At 47.4% G+C, this 12,863-nt stretch overlaps 1 protein-coding gene across 7 annotated transcripts in view; it reads right to left on the reverse strand.

The window, feature by feature from the left end:
- LOC135550952 (folliculin-interacting protein 1-like) overlaps nucleotides 1–12,863 on the reverse strand; it is a 57,991-nt gene that overhangs the window by 40,128 nt on the left and 5,000 nt on the right. For all 7 annotated transcript variants that reach the window (XM_064982247.1, XM_064982242.1, XM_064982243.1 and 4 more), the window contains exon 2: nucleotides 4,060–4,189. In XM_064982247.1, coding sequence (XP_064838319.1) covers nucleotides 4,060–4,189 — 130 coding nt within the window. The remainder of the gene's footprint in view (nucleotides 1–4,059; nucleotides 4,190–12,863) is intronic.

The following is a 12,863-nucleotide window of genomic DNA, read 5'->3' on the forward strand; positions in this document are numbered from 1 at the left end:
TCTCTCTCTCTCTCTAGGCTTGCTCTCCCCTCTCTCTCTCTCTCTCTCTCTCTCTCTCTAGGCTTGCTCTCCCTCTCTCTCTCTCTCTCTCTCTCTCTAGGCTTGCTCTCCCCTCTAGGCTTGCTCTCCCTCTCTCTCTCTCTAGGCTTGCTCTCCCCTCTCTCTCTCTCTAGGCTTGCTCTCCCCTCTCTCTCTCTCTCTAGGCTTGCTTGGCTTGCTCCCTCTCTCTCTCTCTCGGCTTGCTCTCCCCTCTCTCTCTCTCTCTCTAGGCTTGCTCTCCCTCTCTCTCTCTCTCTAGGCTTGCTCTCCCTCTCTCTCTCTCTCTCTCTCTCTAGGCTTGCTCTCCCCTCTCTCTCTCTCTCTCTCTCTCTCTCTAGGCTTGCTCTCCCTCTCTCTCTCTCTCTCTCTCTAGGCTTGCTTCCTCTCTCTCTCTCTCTCTCTCTAGGCTTGCTCTCCCCTCTCTCTAGGCTTGCTCTCCCCTCTCTCTAGGCTTGCTCTCCCCTCTCTCTCTCTCTCTAGGCTTGCTCTCCCCTCTCTCTCTCTCTCTAGGCTTGCTCTCCCCTCTCTCTCTCTAGGCTTGCTCTCCCCTCTCTCTCTCTAGGCTTGCTCTCCCCTCTCTCTCTCTCTAGGCTTGCTCTCCCCTCTCTCTCTCTCTCTAGGCTTGCTCTCCCCTCTCTCTCTAGGCTTGCTCTCCCCTCTCTCTCTCTAGGCTTGCTCTCCCCTCTCTCTCGCTCTAGGCTTGCTCTCCCCCCTCTCTCTCTCTCTCTCTCTCTCTAGGCTTGCTCTCCCCCCTCTCTCTCTCTCTCTCTCTCTCTAGGCTTGCTCTCCCCCCTCTCTCTCTCTCTCTCTCTCTCTCTCTCTCTCTCTAGGCTTGCTCTCCCCCTCTAGGCTTGCTCTCCCCTCTCTCTCTCTCTCTCTCTAGGCTTGCTCTCCCCTCTCTCTCTCTCTCTCTAGGCTTGCTCTCCCTCTCTCTCTCTCTCTCTCTAGGCTTGCTCTCCCCTCTCTCTCTCTCTCTCTCTCTAGGCTTGCTCTCCCCTCTCTCTCTAGGCTTGCTCTCCCTCTAGGCTTGCTCTCTCTAGGCTTGCTCTCTCTCTCTCTCTAGGCTTGCTCTCCCCCTCTCTCTCTCTCTCTCTAGGCTTGCTCTCCCCCTAGGCTTGCTCTCTCTAGGCTTGCTCTCCCCTCTCTCTCTCTCTCCCCTCTCTCTCTCTCTCTAGGCTTGCTCTCCCCTCTCTAGGCTTGCTCTCCCCTCTCTCTCTCTCTCTCTCTCTCTCTAGGCTTGCTCTCCCTCTCTCTCTCTCTCTCTCTAGGCTTGCTCTCCCTCTCTCTCTCTCTCTAGGCTTGCTCTCCCCTCTCTCTCTCTCTCTCTAGGCTTGCTCTCCCCCCTCTCTCTCTCTCTCTCCCTCTCTAGGCTTGCTCTCCCCTCTCTCTCTCTCTAGGCTTGCTCTCCCCTCTCTCTCTCTCTCTCTTGGCTTGCTCTCCCTCTCTCTCTCTCTCTCTCTCTCTCTCTAGGCTTGCTCTCCCCTCTCTCTCTCTCTAGGCTTGCTCTCCCCTCTCTCTCTCTCTCTCTAGGCTTGCTCTCCCTCTCTCTCTCTCTCTCTCTAGGCTTGCTCTCCCCTCTCTCTCTCTCTCTCTCTAGGCTTGCTCTCCCTCTCTCTCTCTCTCTCTAGGCTTGCTCTCCCTCTCTCTCTCTCTCTCTCTAGGCTTGCTCCCCTCTCTCTCTCTCTCTCTCTCTAGGCTTGCTCTCCCCTCTCTCTCTCTCTCTCTAGGCTTGCTCTCCCCCCTCTCTCTCTCTCTAGGCTTGCTCTCTCTCCCCCCTCTCTCTCTCTCTCTCTCTCTCTAGGCTTGCTCTCCCCTCTCTCTCTCTAGGCTTGCTCTCCCTCTCTCTCTCTCTCTCTCTAGGCTTGCTCTCCCTCTCTCTCTCTCTCTCTCTTGCTCTCCCCTCTCTCTCTCTCTCTCTCTAGGCTTGCTCTCCCTCTCTCTCTCTCTAGGCTTGCTCTCCTAGGCTTGCTCTCTCTCTCTCTCTCTCCCCCTCTCTCTCTCTAGGCTTGCTCTCCCCTCTCTCTCTCTCTCTAGGCTTGCTCTCCTAGGCTTGCTCTCCCTCTCTAGGCTTGCTCTCCCCTAGGCTTGCTCTCCTCTCTCTCTCTAGGCTTGCTCTCCCCTCTCTCTCTCTCTCTCTCTCTAGGCTTGCTCTCCCCTCTCTCTCTCTCTCTCTTGCTCTCCCCTCTCTCTCTAGGCTTGCTCTCTCTCTCTCTAGGCTTGCTCTCCCCTCTCTCTCTCTCTCTCTTGCTCTCCCCTCTCTAGGCTTGCTCTCCCCTCTCTCTCTCTCTCTCTCTCTCTCTAGGCTTGCTCTCCCCTCTCTCTCTCTCTCTCTCTCTCTCTCTCTCTAGGCTTGCTCTCCCCTCTCTCTCTCTCTCTCTCTCTAGGCTTGCTCTCCCTCTCCTCTCTCTCTCTCTCTAGGCTTGCTCTCCCCTCTCTCTCTCTCTCTCTCTCTCTAGGCTTGCTCTCCCCTCTCTCTCTCTCTAGGCTCTCTCCCTCTAGGCTTCTCTCTCTCTCTCTCTAGGCTTGCTCTCCCTCTCTCTTGCTCTCCCCCTCTCTCTCTCTCTCTCTAGGCTTGCTCTCCTCTCTCTCTCTCTAGGCTTGCTCTCCCTCTCTCTCTCTCTCTAGGCTTGCTCTCCCCTCTCTCTCTCTCTCTAGGCTTGCTCTCCCTCTCTCTCTCTCTAGGCTTGCTCTCCCCTCTCTCTCTCTCTCTAGGCTTGCTCTCCCCTCTCTCTCTCTCTCTAGGCTTGCTCTCCCCTCTCTCTCTCTCTCTCTAGGCTTGCTCTCCCCTCTCTCTCTCTCTCTCTAGGCTTGCTCTCTCCCTCTCTCTCTCTAGGCTTGCTCTCCCCCTCTCTCTCTCTCTCTCTCTCTAGGCTTGCTCTCCCCTCTCTCTCTCTCTCTCTCTAGGCTTGCTCTCCCTCTCTCTCTCTCTCTCTCTCTCTAGGCTTGCTCTCCCCTCTCTCTCTCTCTCTAGGCTTGCTCTCCCCTCTCTCTCTCTCTCTCTCTCTCTAGGCTTGCTCTCCTCTCTCTCTCTCTCTCTCTAGGCTTGCTCTCCCCTCTCTCTCTCTCTCTAGGCTTGCTCTCTCTCTCTCTCTCTCTCTCTAGGCTTGCTCTCTCTCTCTCTCTCTAGGCTTGCTCTCCCTCTCTCTCTAGGCTTGCTCTCCCCCTCTCTCTCTCTAGGCTTGCTCTCCCCCTCTCTCTCTCTAGGCTTGCTCTCTCTCTCTCTAGGCTTGCTCTCCCTCTCTCTCTCTCTCTAGGCTTGCTCTCCCCCTCTAGGCTTGCTCTCCCCTCTCTCTCTCTCTCTAGGCTTGCTCTCCCTCTCTCTCTCTAGGCTTGCTCTCCCTCTCTCTCTCTCTCTCTCTAGGCTTGCTCTCTCTCTCTCTCTCTCTCTCTAGGCTTGCTCTCCCTCTCTCTCTCTCTCTCTCTCTAGGCTTGCTCTCCCTCTCTCTCTCTCTCTCTCTCTAGGCTTGCTCTCCCTCTCTCTCTCTCTCTCTCTCTAGGCTTGCTCTCCCTCTCTAGGCTTGCTCTCCCCTCTCTCTCTCTCTCTCTCTCTCTCTCTAGGCTTGCTCTCCCCCCTCTCTCTCTCTCTCTCTCTCTAGGCTTGCTCTCCCCCTCTAGGCTTGCTCTCCCCTCTCTCTCTCTCTCTCTCTAGGCTTGCTCTCCCCTCTCTCTCTCTCTAGGCTTGCTCTCCCCTCTCTCTCTCTCTAGGCTTGCTCTCCCCTCTCTCTCTCTCTCTAGGCTTGCTCTCCCCTCTCTCTCGCTCTAGGCTTGCTCTCCCCTCTCTCTCTCTAGGCTTGCTCTCCCCTCTCTCTCTCTCTCTCTCTAGGCTTGCTCTCCCCTCTCTCTCTCCCTAGGCTTGCTCTCCCCTCTCTCTCTCTCTCTCTAGGCTTGCTCTCCCCTCTCAGAATGCATTGGTTGGCAATGACAAACCACAGGAGGAGCTTTAGACAGAGTTTCCTATTTCGCCCACATTGTGGTGCCCCATTCAACACCCCTTGTCAGTCAGATACACACGTCACTCACCGAGGCAGGGGCTTCCTCTGCGCTCCTCTTTTTGGAACTGGAGTCGAAGAGGACATTTCTCCCCCGTCGCTCACAGTCTTGGTACAGTATCAATCTGATCTGGCTAGGGTCCAGCTGTGGGGATGACCAGCTGGAGAGAGAAAGTGAGGGAGGAGAGAGGACAAGCATGAAGAATTTGATCACGCTGGCACTACTAACAATGAACGTAGACCTTCTACTAAAACTATCAAACTAGTCTGAAAACATCAGCAGCATGTACAGACAGACATTCTCCAGTCAGACCTGTCCTCACACAGTCAGAGTAGCAAAGGCCATCAAACTAAACTGTGTCTGGTTACATAAAGTATGAATAATCATAAAAAGTAAAGAGAGGTGACAGTGATGGACTGATAGTTGGCTAAAAAGCTCTCTTAATCCGTCAGCCCTTTGGGTCGGTGGGCCTGGCAGGGCCAACAGTCGTACCATTGCTGCCATTCTGTCCCTCATACCATCGCCTGCCTGATGGGAATCAGACAGCTATGGCCACCCACCAGCCTTCACCACAGGGGAGAACAGAGACGGCTATGGCCACCCACCAGCCTCCACCACAGGGGGGAACAGAGAAGGCTATGGCCACCCACCAGCCTCCACCACAGGGGGGAACAGAGACGGCTATGGCCACCCGCCAGCCTCCACCACAGGGGGGAACAGAGACGGCTATGGCCACACCACCAGCCTCCCCCACACCACCAGCCTCCACCACACCACCAGCGTCCTGTTTGGCTTGGAAGGCCATAAAAGACAGACCAGACAGAGGAGCATTTATCTAAATTCAACACTGGTGACAGTAGAGTATTACCAATATTCCTAAAGGCTTAGCCATTCACTTTGGGGGGGGGGCTAGGGTCAGTCTGTCCTAACTGGTGTTTTTCTCCTGTCTTATCTGGTGTCCTGTGGGATCTTAAGTATGCCCCCTCTAATTCTCCCATCTCTCTCTCTTGCTCTCCCCTCCCAAAGGACCTGAGCCCTAAGACCCTGCCTCAGGACTACCTGGCCTGGCAACTCCTGGCTGTTCCAGTCCTCAGTCCACCTGCTCGTACTGCTGATAAAGTTTCTGTTCACCGGGCCTGCTATCTTAACCCGGACCTGCTGTCTCGACCCTCTCTCGCTCTACCGCACCTGCTGTCTCGACCTCTAAATGCTTGGCTATGAAAAGCCAACTGACATTTACTCCTGAGGTGCTGACCTGTTGCACCCGTCATAACCACTGTGACTATTATTTGACACTGCTGGTCATCTGTGAGCGTTTGAACATCTTGAAGAATGATCTAGCCTTAAATGGTCATGTACTGTTATAATCTCCACCAGGCATAGCCAGAAGGGGACTGGCCACCCCTCAGAGCCTGGTTCCACTCTAGGTTTCTTCCTAGGTTCCTGCCTTTCTTGGGAGTTTTTCCTAGCCACCATGCACCTACATCGCTTGCTCTTTGGGGTTTTAGGCTGGGTTTTTGCATAAGCACTTTGTGACATCTGCTGATGTATAACGTTTTTTTTCTAAATACATTTGATTGATTGATAAAGGAACTTTTAATCAAATTCTCCATTGCTGATTGCTAATTTCTAAATTTTTGATAATTGGTATCACATTAGCCTAACATAATGGCTGTATATAATGTGGATTGAATTGTGTCAGGGTCCTCACAATTATCTGGGTTCAATGTCTCCTCTACGTGCCCGTCATCAAACCTTCACTCAATGACAGCACTGATCGAGGAGGGAAACGAAAAACAAGATTCAAGAAATTAAGGCTAGAAAGCAAATGATGGTTCATCATCCTTGGACTCAGTAAAGGACATCAGAGTTCCAGCCTCCCGTGAGGCCTACCCTGGGATGAATCAGCATTTTAAAGGCAGGCCAAGAATATTCCCATCCCAATTGTGGAGAGCAGAGCAGAATACCTTGTCAAACACTCTGCCTTCATCCCAAATGGCACCCTGTTCCCTATATAGTGCACTACGTTTGACTTTGCTCTGCTCTGGGGGGTCCGATTTTGGACACAGCCCCAGAGACAGCCCAGGTTTTCCACAGCTCCATCTGTTCAGAAACCTATTCCCCCCCAGACAACTAAGTCATCAATGATGTCCGCTCTGAGGCATGCATGAGGTATTCACTGACGGATGAAGAACAGATTTGTCACCAACACACATTAGGCTATTCATATGGGGCGGCAGGGTAGCCTAGTGGTTAGAGCGTTGGACTAGTAACCGAAAGGTTCAAATCCCGAGCTAACAAGGTACAAATCTGTCGTTCTGCCCCTGAACAGGCAGTTAACCCACTGTTCCCAGGCCATCATTGAAAATAAGAATTTGTTCTTAACTGACTTGCCTAGTTAAATAAAGGTAAAATAAAAAAATATCCAACTAGTCTCACTATGGCCTAGAGTTTTAGGCAGTGTGACGTAAGTACTGTACAGCCTACATTATGGGATCCAATGATCCAGCCTAGAGCCCCTGTCAATGTTTCAGGAGCACATTATTACTGCTCAGCATGCTGCTTTGATAACCATCTTCTCATATAACCTAGGAAGTAATACGATTCAGCTTAACAAACAGAACAGACCACAAAAACAAAACATACAAAATGAGCTTTGCAAATCATTTCTGCAGCTAGGATACTCAATTGAGTCAAATCAGCCCTCTCTCTTATCAGAACAGTAGTCAGTAGACAAGAAAGTGGAGCAGTTTATGAACTTTGTATGATTTAACTAGGGACAGAGAGACAGAGACTGAGAAAGAGAGAGAGAAACAAGGAAACAGACCCTGTGACAGTCAGACATCAGCAGAGCCATTCATAAAAGCATCAGCACATGACTACAAGACTGTTACATACAGCAGTACTGACCTCAATTAGGACGGAGCCTATAAAAAGAGCCTACACAAAAGGCCTACTGTATAAACAACATATTCATTTCCTTGTAGTAGCCATCTCTCAAAGCATACAAGTGTTCCTCTATCTCTCCCTAGTTTGTGATTGTTTGAAATGTACTACTATTTAGCCTTTGTAATAACAACAATTTCCTTATACACCAAGTCTATGAATCAGAGCTAGAAATAAGAAATGTGTGAGGAGCCGGAGCCCTGCAGTGCCAAAGTAAACTCCCTAAGAATGACAGAAGGCAGACAGCCTTTGACTAAAAGGCAGTAAACACTGGTTCCAAATAGAGAAGCAACTCTAAGCTGTCAGAGAACCAAATCTCCACCACATTAAATTGCATAACACAGCCGCAGATTTACACCAGTGTTTCCCTTATATTAATGTAGCAGCGGCCCCTGGAAAAAAAAAACACACACACACTTCTTCCAAGACATGGTATAAAATGGATAGTCATTGGCTCAATAACAGTAAGCCGTTGTACTCCTCTAGTAGTAATGTCCCCCCCCCTCAAATGTGTAAATCTATAGCAACGCAGCTGAACAACTAGTAGATCAAAGCACAACACACACTCTGCAGTGCTCTGTGAAGCTGAAAATACAATTCAGTTAGGAATTCTAACCACATTCAAATCCACCACAGTCAAAGCCTAAAACAGTATCACAAAAACCCAACAACAATTATGCACACAAAAAGCATCAAGCTGGGTAAATATTACTGGGTACCTGGGCATCATTGTGCGTCCGCCAGTCTTTCCCCTACACTCCCCCAGAGCGTGGCTAAGAATAGCACTGAACTAAATGCACACAACATGAGACAGTCAGGTGATCTTTGCGCTGTGACAGCCCACTGGGCAGGCGTCTTGTCCCCCTCTGAAGCTGAAGAAAGAGACCGGCAGAGGTATCCACTGGAGGACTTCACAGGGAATAATCTGTCCTCCTCATTGTGACCTCAAACAGCCCTCCCTCCCACCGGACTGGCACAAGCTACTCAGGCCATTGGCACACACATAGTGTGACTGTGTACTTATGTCGTTCAAAACTGGGAACTTGAAAATATCAGACTTCCGAGCGTTCAAGACAACTGGGAACTTGAAAATATCAGACTTCCGAGCGTTCAAGACAACTGGGAATCCGGGGGGGGGGAACAAGCTCCGACTAGGAAAAAACATTGTGAACAGTCATCCAACTCGGAACTCCAAGTCGGAAACTCAGGCATCTTTCTGGAGCTCTGACTTTCATACCTGAAGATCATTGACATTATGATTTGACAAACATAATGGTGCTTTCAAGACAAAAAGTAACACTTGTGTCACTTTTTCTATGTCTGATGTGGGGGTCGTTTTTGAATCCACAGCGGGTACTTTTCCAGTGCAGTATTCTGGTGAACCGAGCCAGCTAGGCTATATTATAACACTCTGGGCTGAAAATTAAACCCTGCTTTGGGACATGGGTGGCTAGAATAGTCTAATCATGCTTTCTTGTGGGTGAAAGAGTACACCTGCTTACCCCTCGTCATTGTCCACTCCAACACAGTAACTGGATCTGTGGGCAACACACACACAGTCTACTAGTTTTGCACAGTAGACCGAAACGTTGGTACTTTTTCGTTATAAAAAATTAATACAACTGTTCAGCACTAGAATTTGTTACGTTCAGTACTTCTGTCAATTATTTCTCACGTGATTGAGAGGATCAAGTTTGAAGAGACTGCTTCTATGCAAATGTTGATCAGTACAATAAAATTATATATTCTTCTAACTGTTGCCAATAAAATAAGTCCTAAATGGAAGGGATTGTTTGTAATCTGTTGCCCCATAAAATTAGCCGAAACAAGCTCAATAACTCAATGCACTCCAAATGAATAATATGCATCCACCTGTATTGACTTACCCAGTTTATCAAGAGATTTACCATTCAAATAAACCACTAGCATTGTTGTTTTGTAGTTAGGTTGGTAAAAGTCACATTGGATGTACAATTGTATAATTGATTAATTAATAAATGGTTGTCTTAAAAAAAATCAAATGTAACGATATTGAAATCAAAAGATGCCCAATGATTAAACAGAGCAGTAGCTGAGTTCAAGTACCATTCTGTGACTATGAAAAATACGCCTGTTTCTTTGTTGTGGTATTGTTTTGGTCTTGTTGGTACATTTACATTACATTTAAGTCATTTGGCAGACGCTCTTATCCAGAGCGACTTACAAATTGGTGAATTCACCTTATGACATCCAGTGGAACAATAGTGCATCTAAATCATTTAAAGGGGGGTGAGAAGGATTACTTTATCCTATCCTAGGTATTCCTTGAAGAGGTGGGGTTTCAGGTGTCTCCGGAAGGTGGTGATTGACTCCGCTGTCCTGGCGTCGTGAGGGAGTTTGTTCCACCATTGGGGGGCCAGAGCAGCGAACAGTTTTGACTGGGCTGAGCGGGAACTGTACTTCCTCAGTGGTAGGGAGGCGAGTAGGCCAGAGGTGGATGAACGCAGTGCCCTTGTTTGGGTGTAGGGCCTGATCAGAGCCTGGAGGTACTGCGGTGCCGTTCCCCTCACAGCTCTGTAGGCAAGCACCATGGTCTTGTAGCGGATGCGAGCTTCAACTGGAAGCCAGTAGAGTATTGTGGTATATTAACAACACTGACCCCTACTACAAATTAAATAGTCAGGGCCCTCACTCACCACATTCCGAGTGTGTGTGTCTGTGTGACCCCTCGAAGTGTCAAGATGTGAAACCCCTCTCTCTGGGGCAGGGGTCAGAGGGCACTGGAAGAAGTGGGAATCCTCTCTCCATTCTCTCACAACCCCAGAGAAGCCAGAAGATGCTAAACACACACAGGCTTCAAATGTTCAAATCAGCATCTGTTTACTTTCTCTGACAACAGGAATGACTAGATACTACTAAACCGTTTATTTCAACGGCCCTACATTAGCTGGCTCACAGACAACTGACCGGCAACCTGTTGTGTCTCCTTGGTTTCAGCCAGGTGAGCACTCACTTCTGCATTCCACACTCACATGATCTAATGAGTCACATGATCCATGAGTGTGTGTGGATGACATCACATCTCCAGGCCAACCATGTTCAACCACTGATTTTTCAACGAATAGGAATCCAGAGGAAATCATAAACCCAAGGTCTGTGTGTCTAAGAGTGGATCATGCTCCTTTGTGAGTGTGTGTAAGAATGTTGTGTAATGTGTTTACTTCACACCAGTGGAGGCTGCAGAGGAGAGGACAGCTCATAATAATGGATGGAACGGAGCCAATGAAACAGAACACATGGAAGCCATGCGTTTGATGTAGTTGATGCCATTCCACTTATTCCGCTCCAGCCATCACCATGATCCAGTCCTCCCCAATTAAGGTGCCACCAACCTCCAGTGCTTTTTGAATCTTATCAGACTTGCCAAACTAACATTCTCTCTGGGGAAAATAAAGTTATTCTATGTTACGTTGCTGAGCGAGAACTGAAAACTGTTATTGAGTTTCTTTTTTTTCTTTTTTTTTTACAAATTGACCAATGTCGGATCAATTATTTGAATTCCATTTCGTTCAGTTTTTTTCTCTGAACTCAATGCGCCATTTTTTTCTAGAGATAAATCAGATCAAGCCCAAACTGTGCCCAAACTAGTTAGGAGTTGTAGTTTCCAACAGGCCAATATTATACAAAGTTTAGCTCAGAAAACATGGTCATTAACTACAATGAACATAATCCACTGCGCACCAACTTGTCCGGTATGTGTGTTTCTTTTGTAATTTTGTCAGACAGCAGCTCAATGATGAGATGCCTTGAAATTAAATAGTCATCAAATAAAACTAATGTAATATACACAACTGAAATATTTTATTAAAGTAACGTGAATAAATGGTTAACTATTTTGCTCATTAAGGATAACCCATTTTTTAAGGACAGTTCGTGTAAAGGGACAGTTAGTATCTTTGTGCCAAGACAGACGGCACAGCCTATGATTAAACAAGCTAATATATCCAGGGAATGCATGATTTATATTTTGATGTGCAACCTGTCAAAATAGGATCCAGAATGATCAGATTTACTTCTGACTCTCCAGAGATGAATTTGCCGACATCATTGTGCATAGGCCAGGGGCATTTAACTCGTCAAACTCATTCCACGGAGAGATGAGTGTCTGCAGGTTCACTCCTCCTTTGAACTTGATTGATGAATTAAAGTCACTGATTAGTAAAGAACTCCCCTCACCTAGTTGTCTAGGTCCTAAATGAAAGGAAAAAAACAAAACCAGCAGGCACTAGGCCTTCCATGGAATGAGTTTGAAACTCCTGCCCTACAAGGGCCGAAGGAGCCTACTGGTTCTGTTTTACCTGGTAATTAAAACAGTCTTTGTCCCACAATTGCATCTTTTACTATTTATTTTATCTGCAGGAATCTGCAAAAATTACCGACCTAAGCAAAAGAGAAGGGCAATGTCGTTGTAGGTCATTTTCGGGTTTATCTTCGCTGCTCTAGTTATTTTCAAGACACTAAAGACTTGTGCCAGGGCAGATCAACAACATCTGCATCATTCAGGACTGTTGCTTTGTGGGAAGGTGTTCAATTTCACAGTTATCCATTGTTATGTAAATGAAAGCTGAAGAGGTACCAGTAGCCATGCCTTGGCTCTAAGTTAGAGCAGGTCCACTGGAACCATTGACCATTGAGACACGGGTGCCGGCTTGCGTAGATGGAAAAGTCACTCTTTTGGGTAAAACACTGGTGTAAATCCTCATTGGAAATGCTGCATAGAAGCTCCTACAATATTGACAGTCTCAATCGCTGAGAAAGAAAGTAGGCATTCAGACGACTGTGATTCCATCCCAAATGGCACCCTATTCCCTTATAGTGCCCTACTTTTGACCAGGGCTCTATAGGCCCTGGTCAAAAGTAGTGCACTATAAAGGTAATAGGGTGCCATTTGGGATGGAACCAGTGTAATAGCACACTTTCTGGTTAGATTTGATAATCCCGTAAATTCAGCACTGTGTCTGTCTAAAGATAACACTGCCACCTCACACTGTTTATGATATGGGACTCTCTCCGAAGTAGGGTTGGGCTATATTACATTCTGAGAGGCCTTTAACTTTTCATATCAGTCTATGGAGTGTAACACCCTGCAACACTACACCAAAAGGACACTGCCAGTACCATGGCCCTATTATGCAAAAACTGTATTAGCTGTGATAAAAGTAACATAATAATTGATCAACAATGGATATTGTTAGCCGAGTAATAATAATTCAATAGCTACATATGAATGTTAGGCAAAGTAACAGACAGTATGTGCAAAATCAGAAAGCTCTTTGTGCATACCAGCTTAGATCCATTTAGACACCACAGTCAAAGCAAGGGCCAATGGAACTCTAATCAAAAGTATTGCACAAGCCTATATAGGGAATATGGTGCCCTTTGGGACACAACCTCTGATTGACAATTCTGGGATACAGAGAACAAGGTTTCTGGCAAAGTTAGTATTAAAACCAAAATTGAAATTAAGAGAGTTAGATTAAAATCAAGAAAAAAATGCAGGTACACTTAAAACAAAAAAAAACAGGTTTTCAAAGGATTTGGATGTGGTTTATGAAGAAACCCTGGTTGTGCTGCTAACTAACAGCATGGAAGAGTTCCAGAAATATGCCTAATACGTCAAACAACTGTACATTTGATAGCCTAAATCTCACACAAATAGGCTGATGAATAGGCTAGTATTTTAATTCAAGGGGCAGTCTGCAGTTGTAACAAAGTGTCTCCTCTCCTGTTTTAGTAAAGGTAGTAGGGCTGACCCCAATGCGTCGACTGGTCAATTGTTATTTATTTTGTGTTACTGCTCAACTAAAACACACAGTACCAGTCAAAAGTTTTAGAACACCTACTACTCA

Source organism: Oncorhynchus masou, chromosome 12 (genome assembly GCF_036934945.1).
Source record: "Oncorhynchus masou masou isolate Uvic2021 chromosome 12, UVic_Omas_1.1, whole genome shotgun sequence".
Lineage (NCBI taxonomy): Eukaryota > Metazoa > Chordata > Actinopteri > Salmoniformes > Salmonidae > Oncorhynchus > Oncorhynchus masou.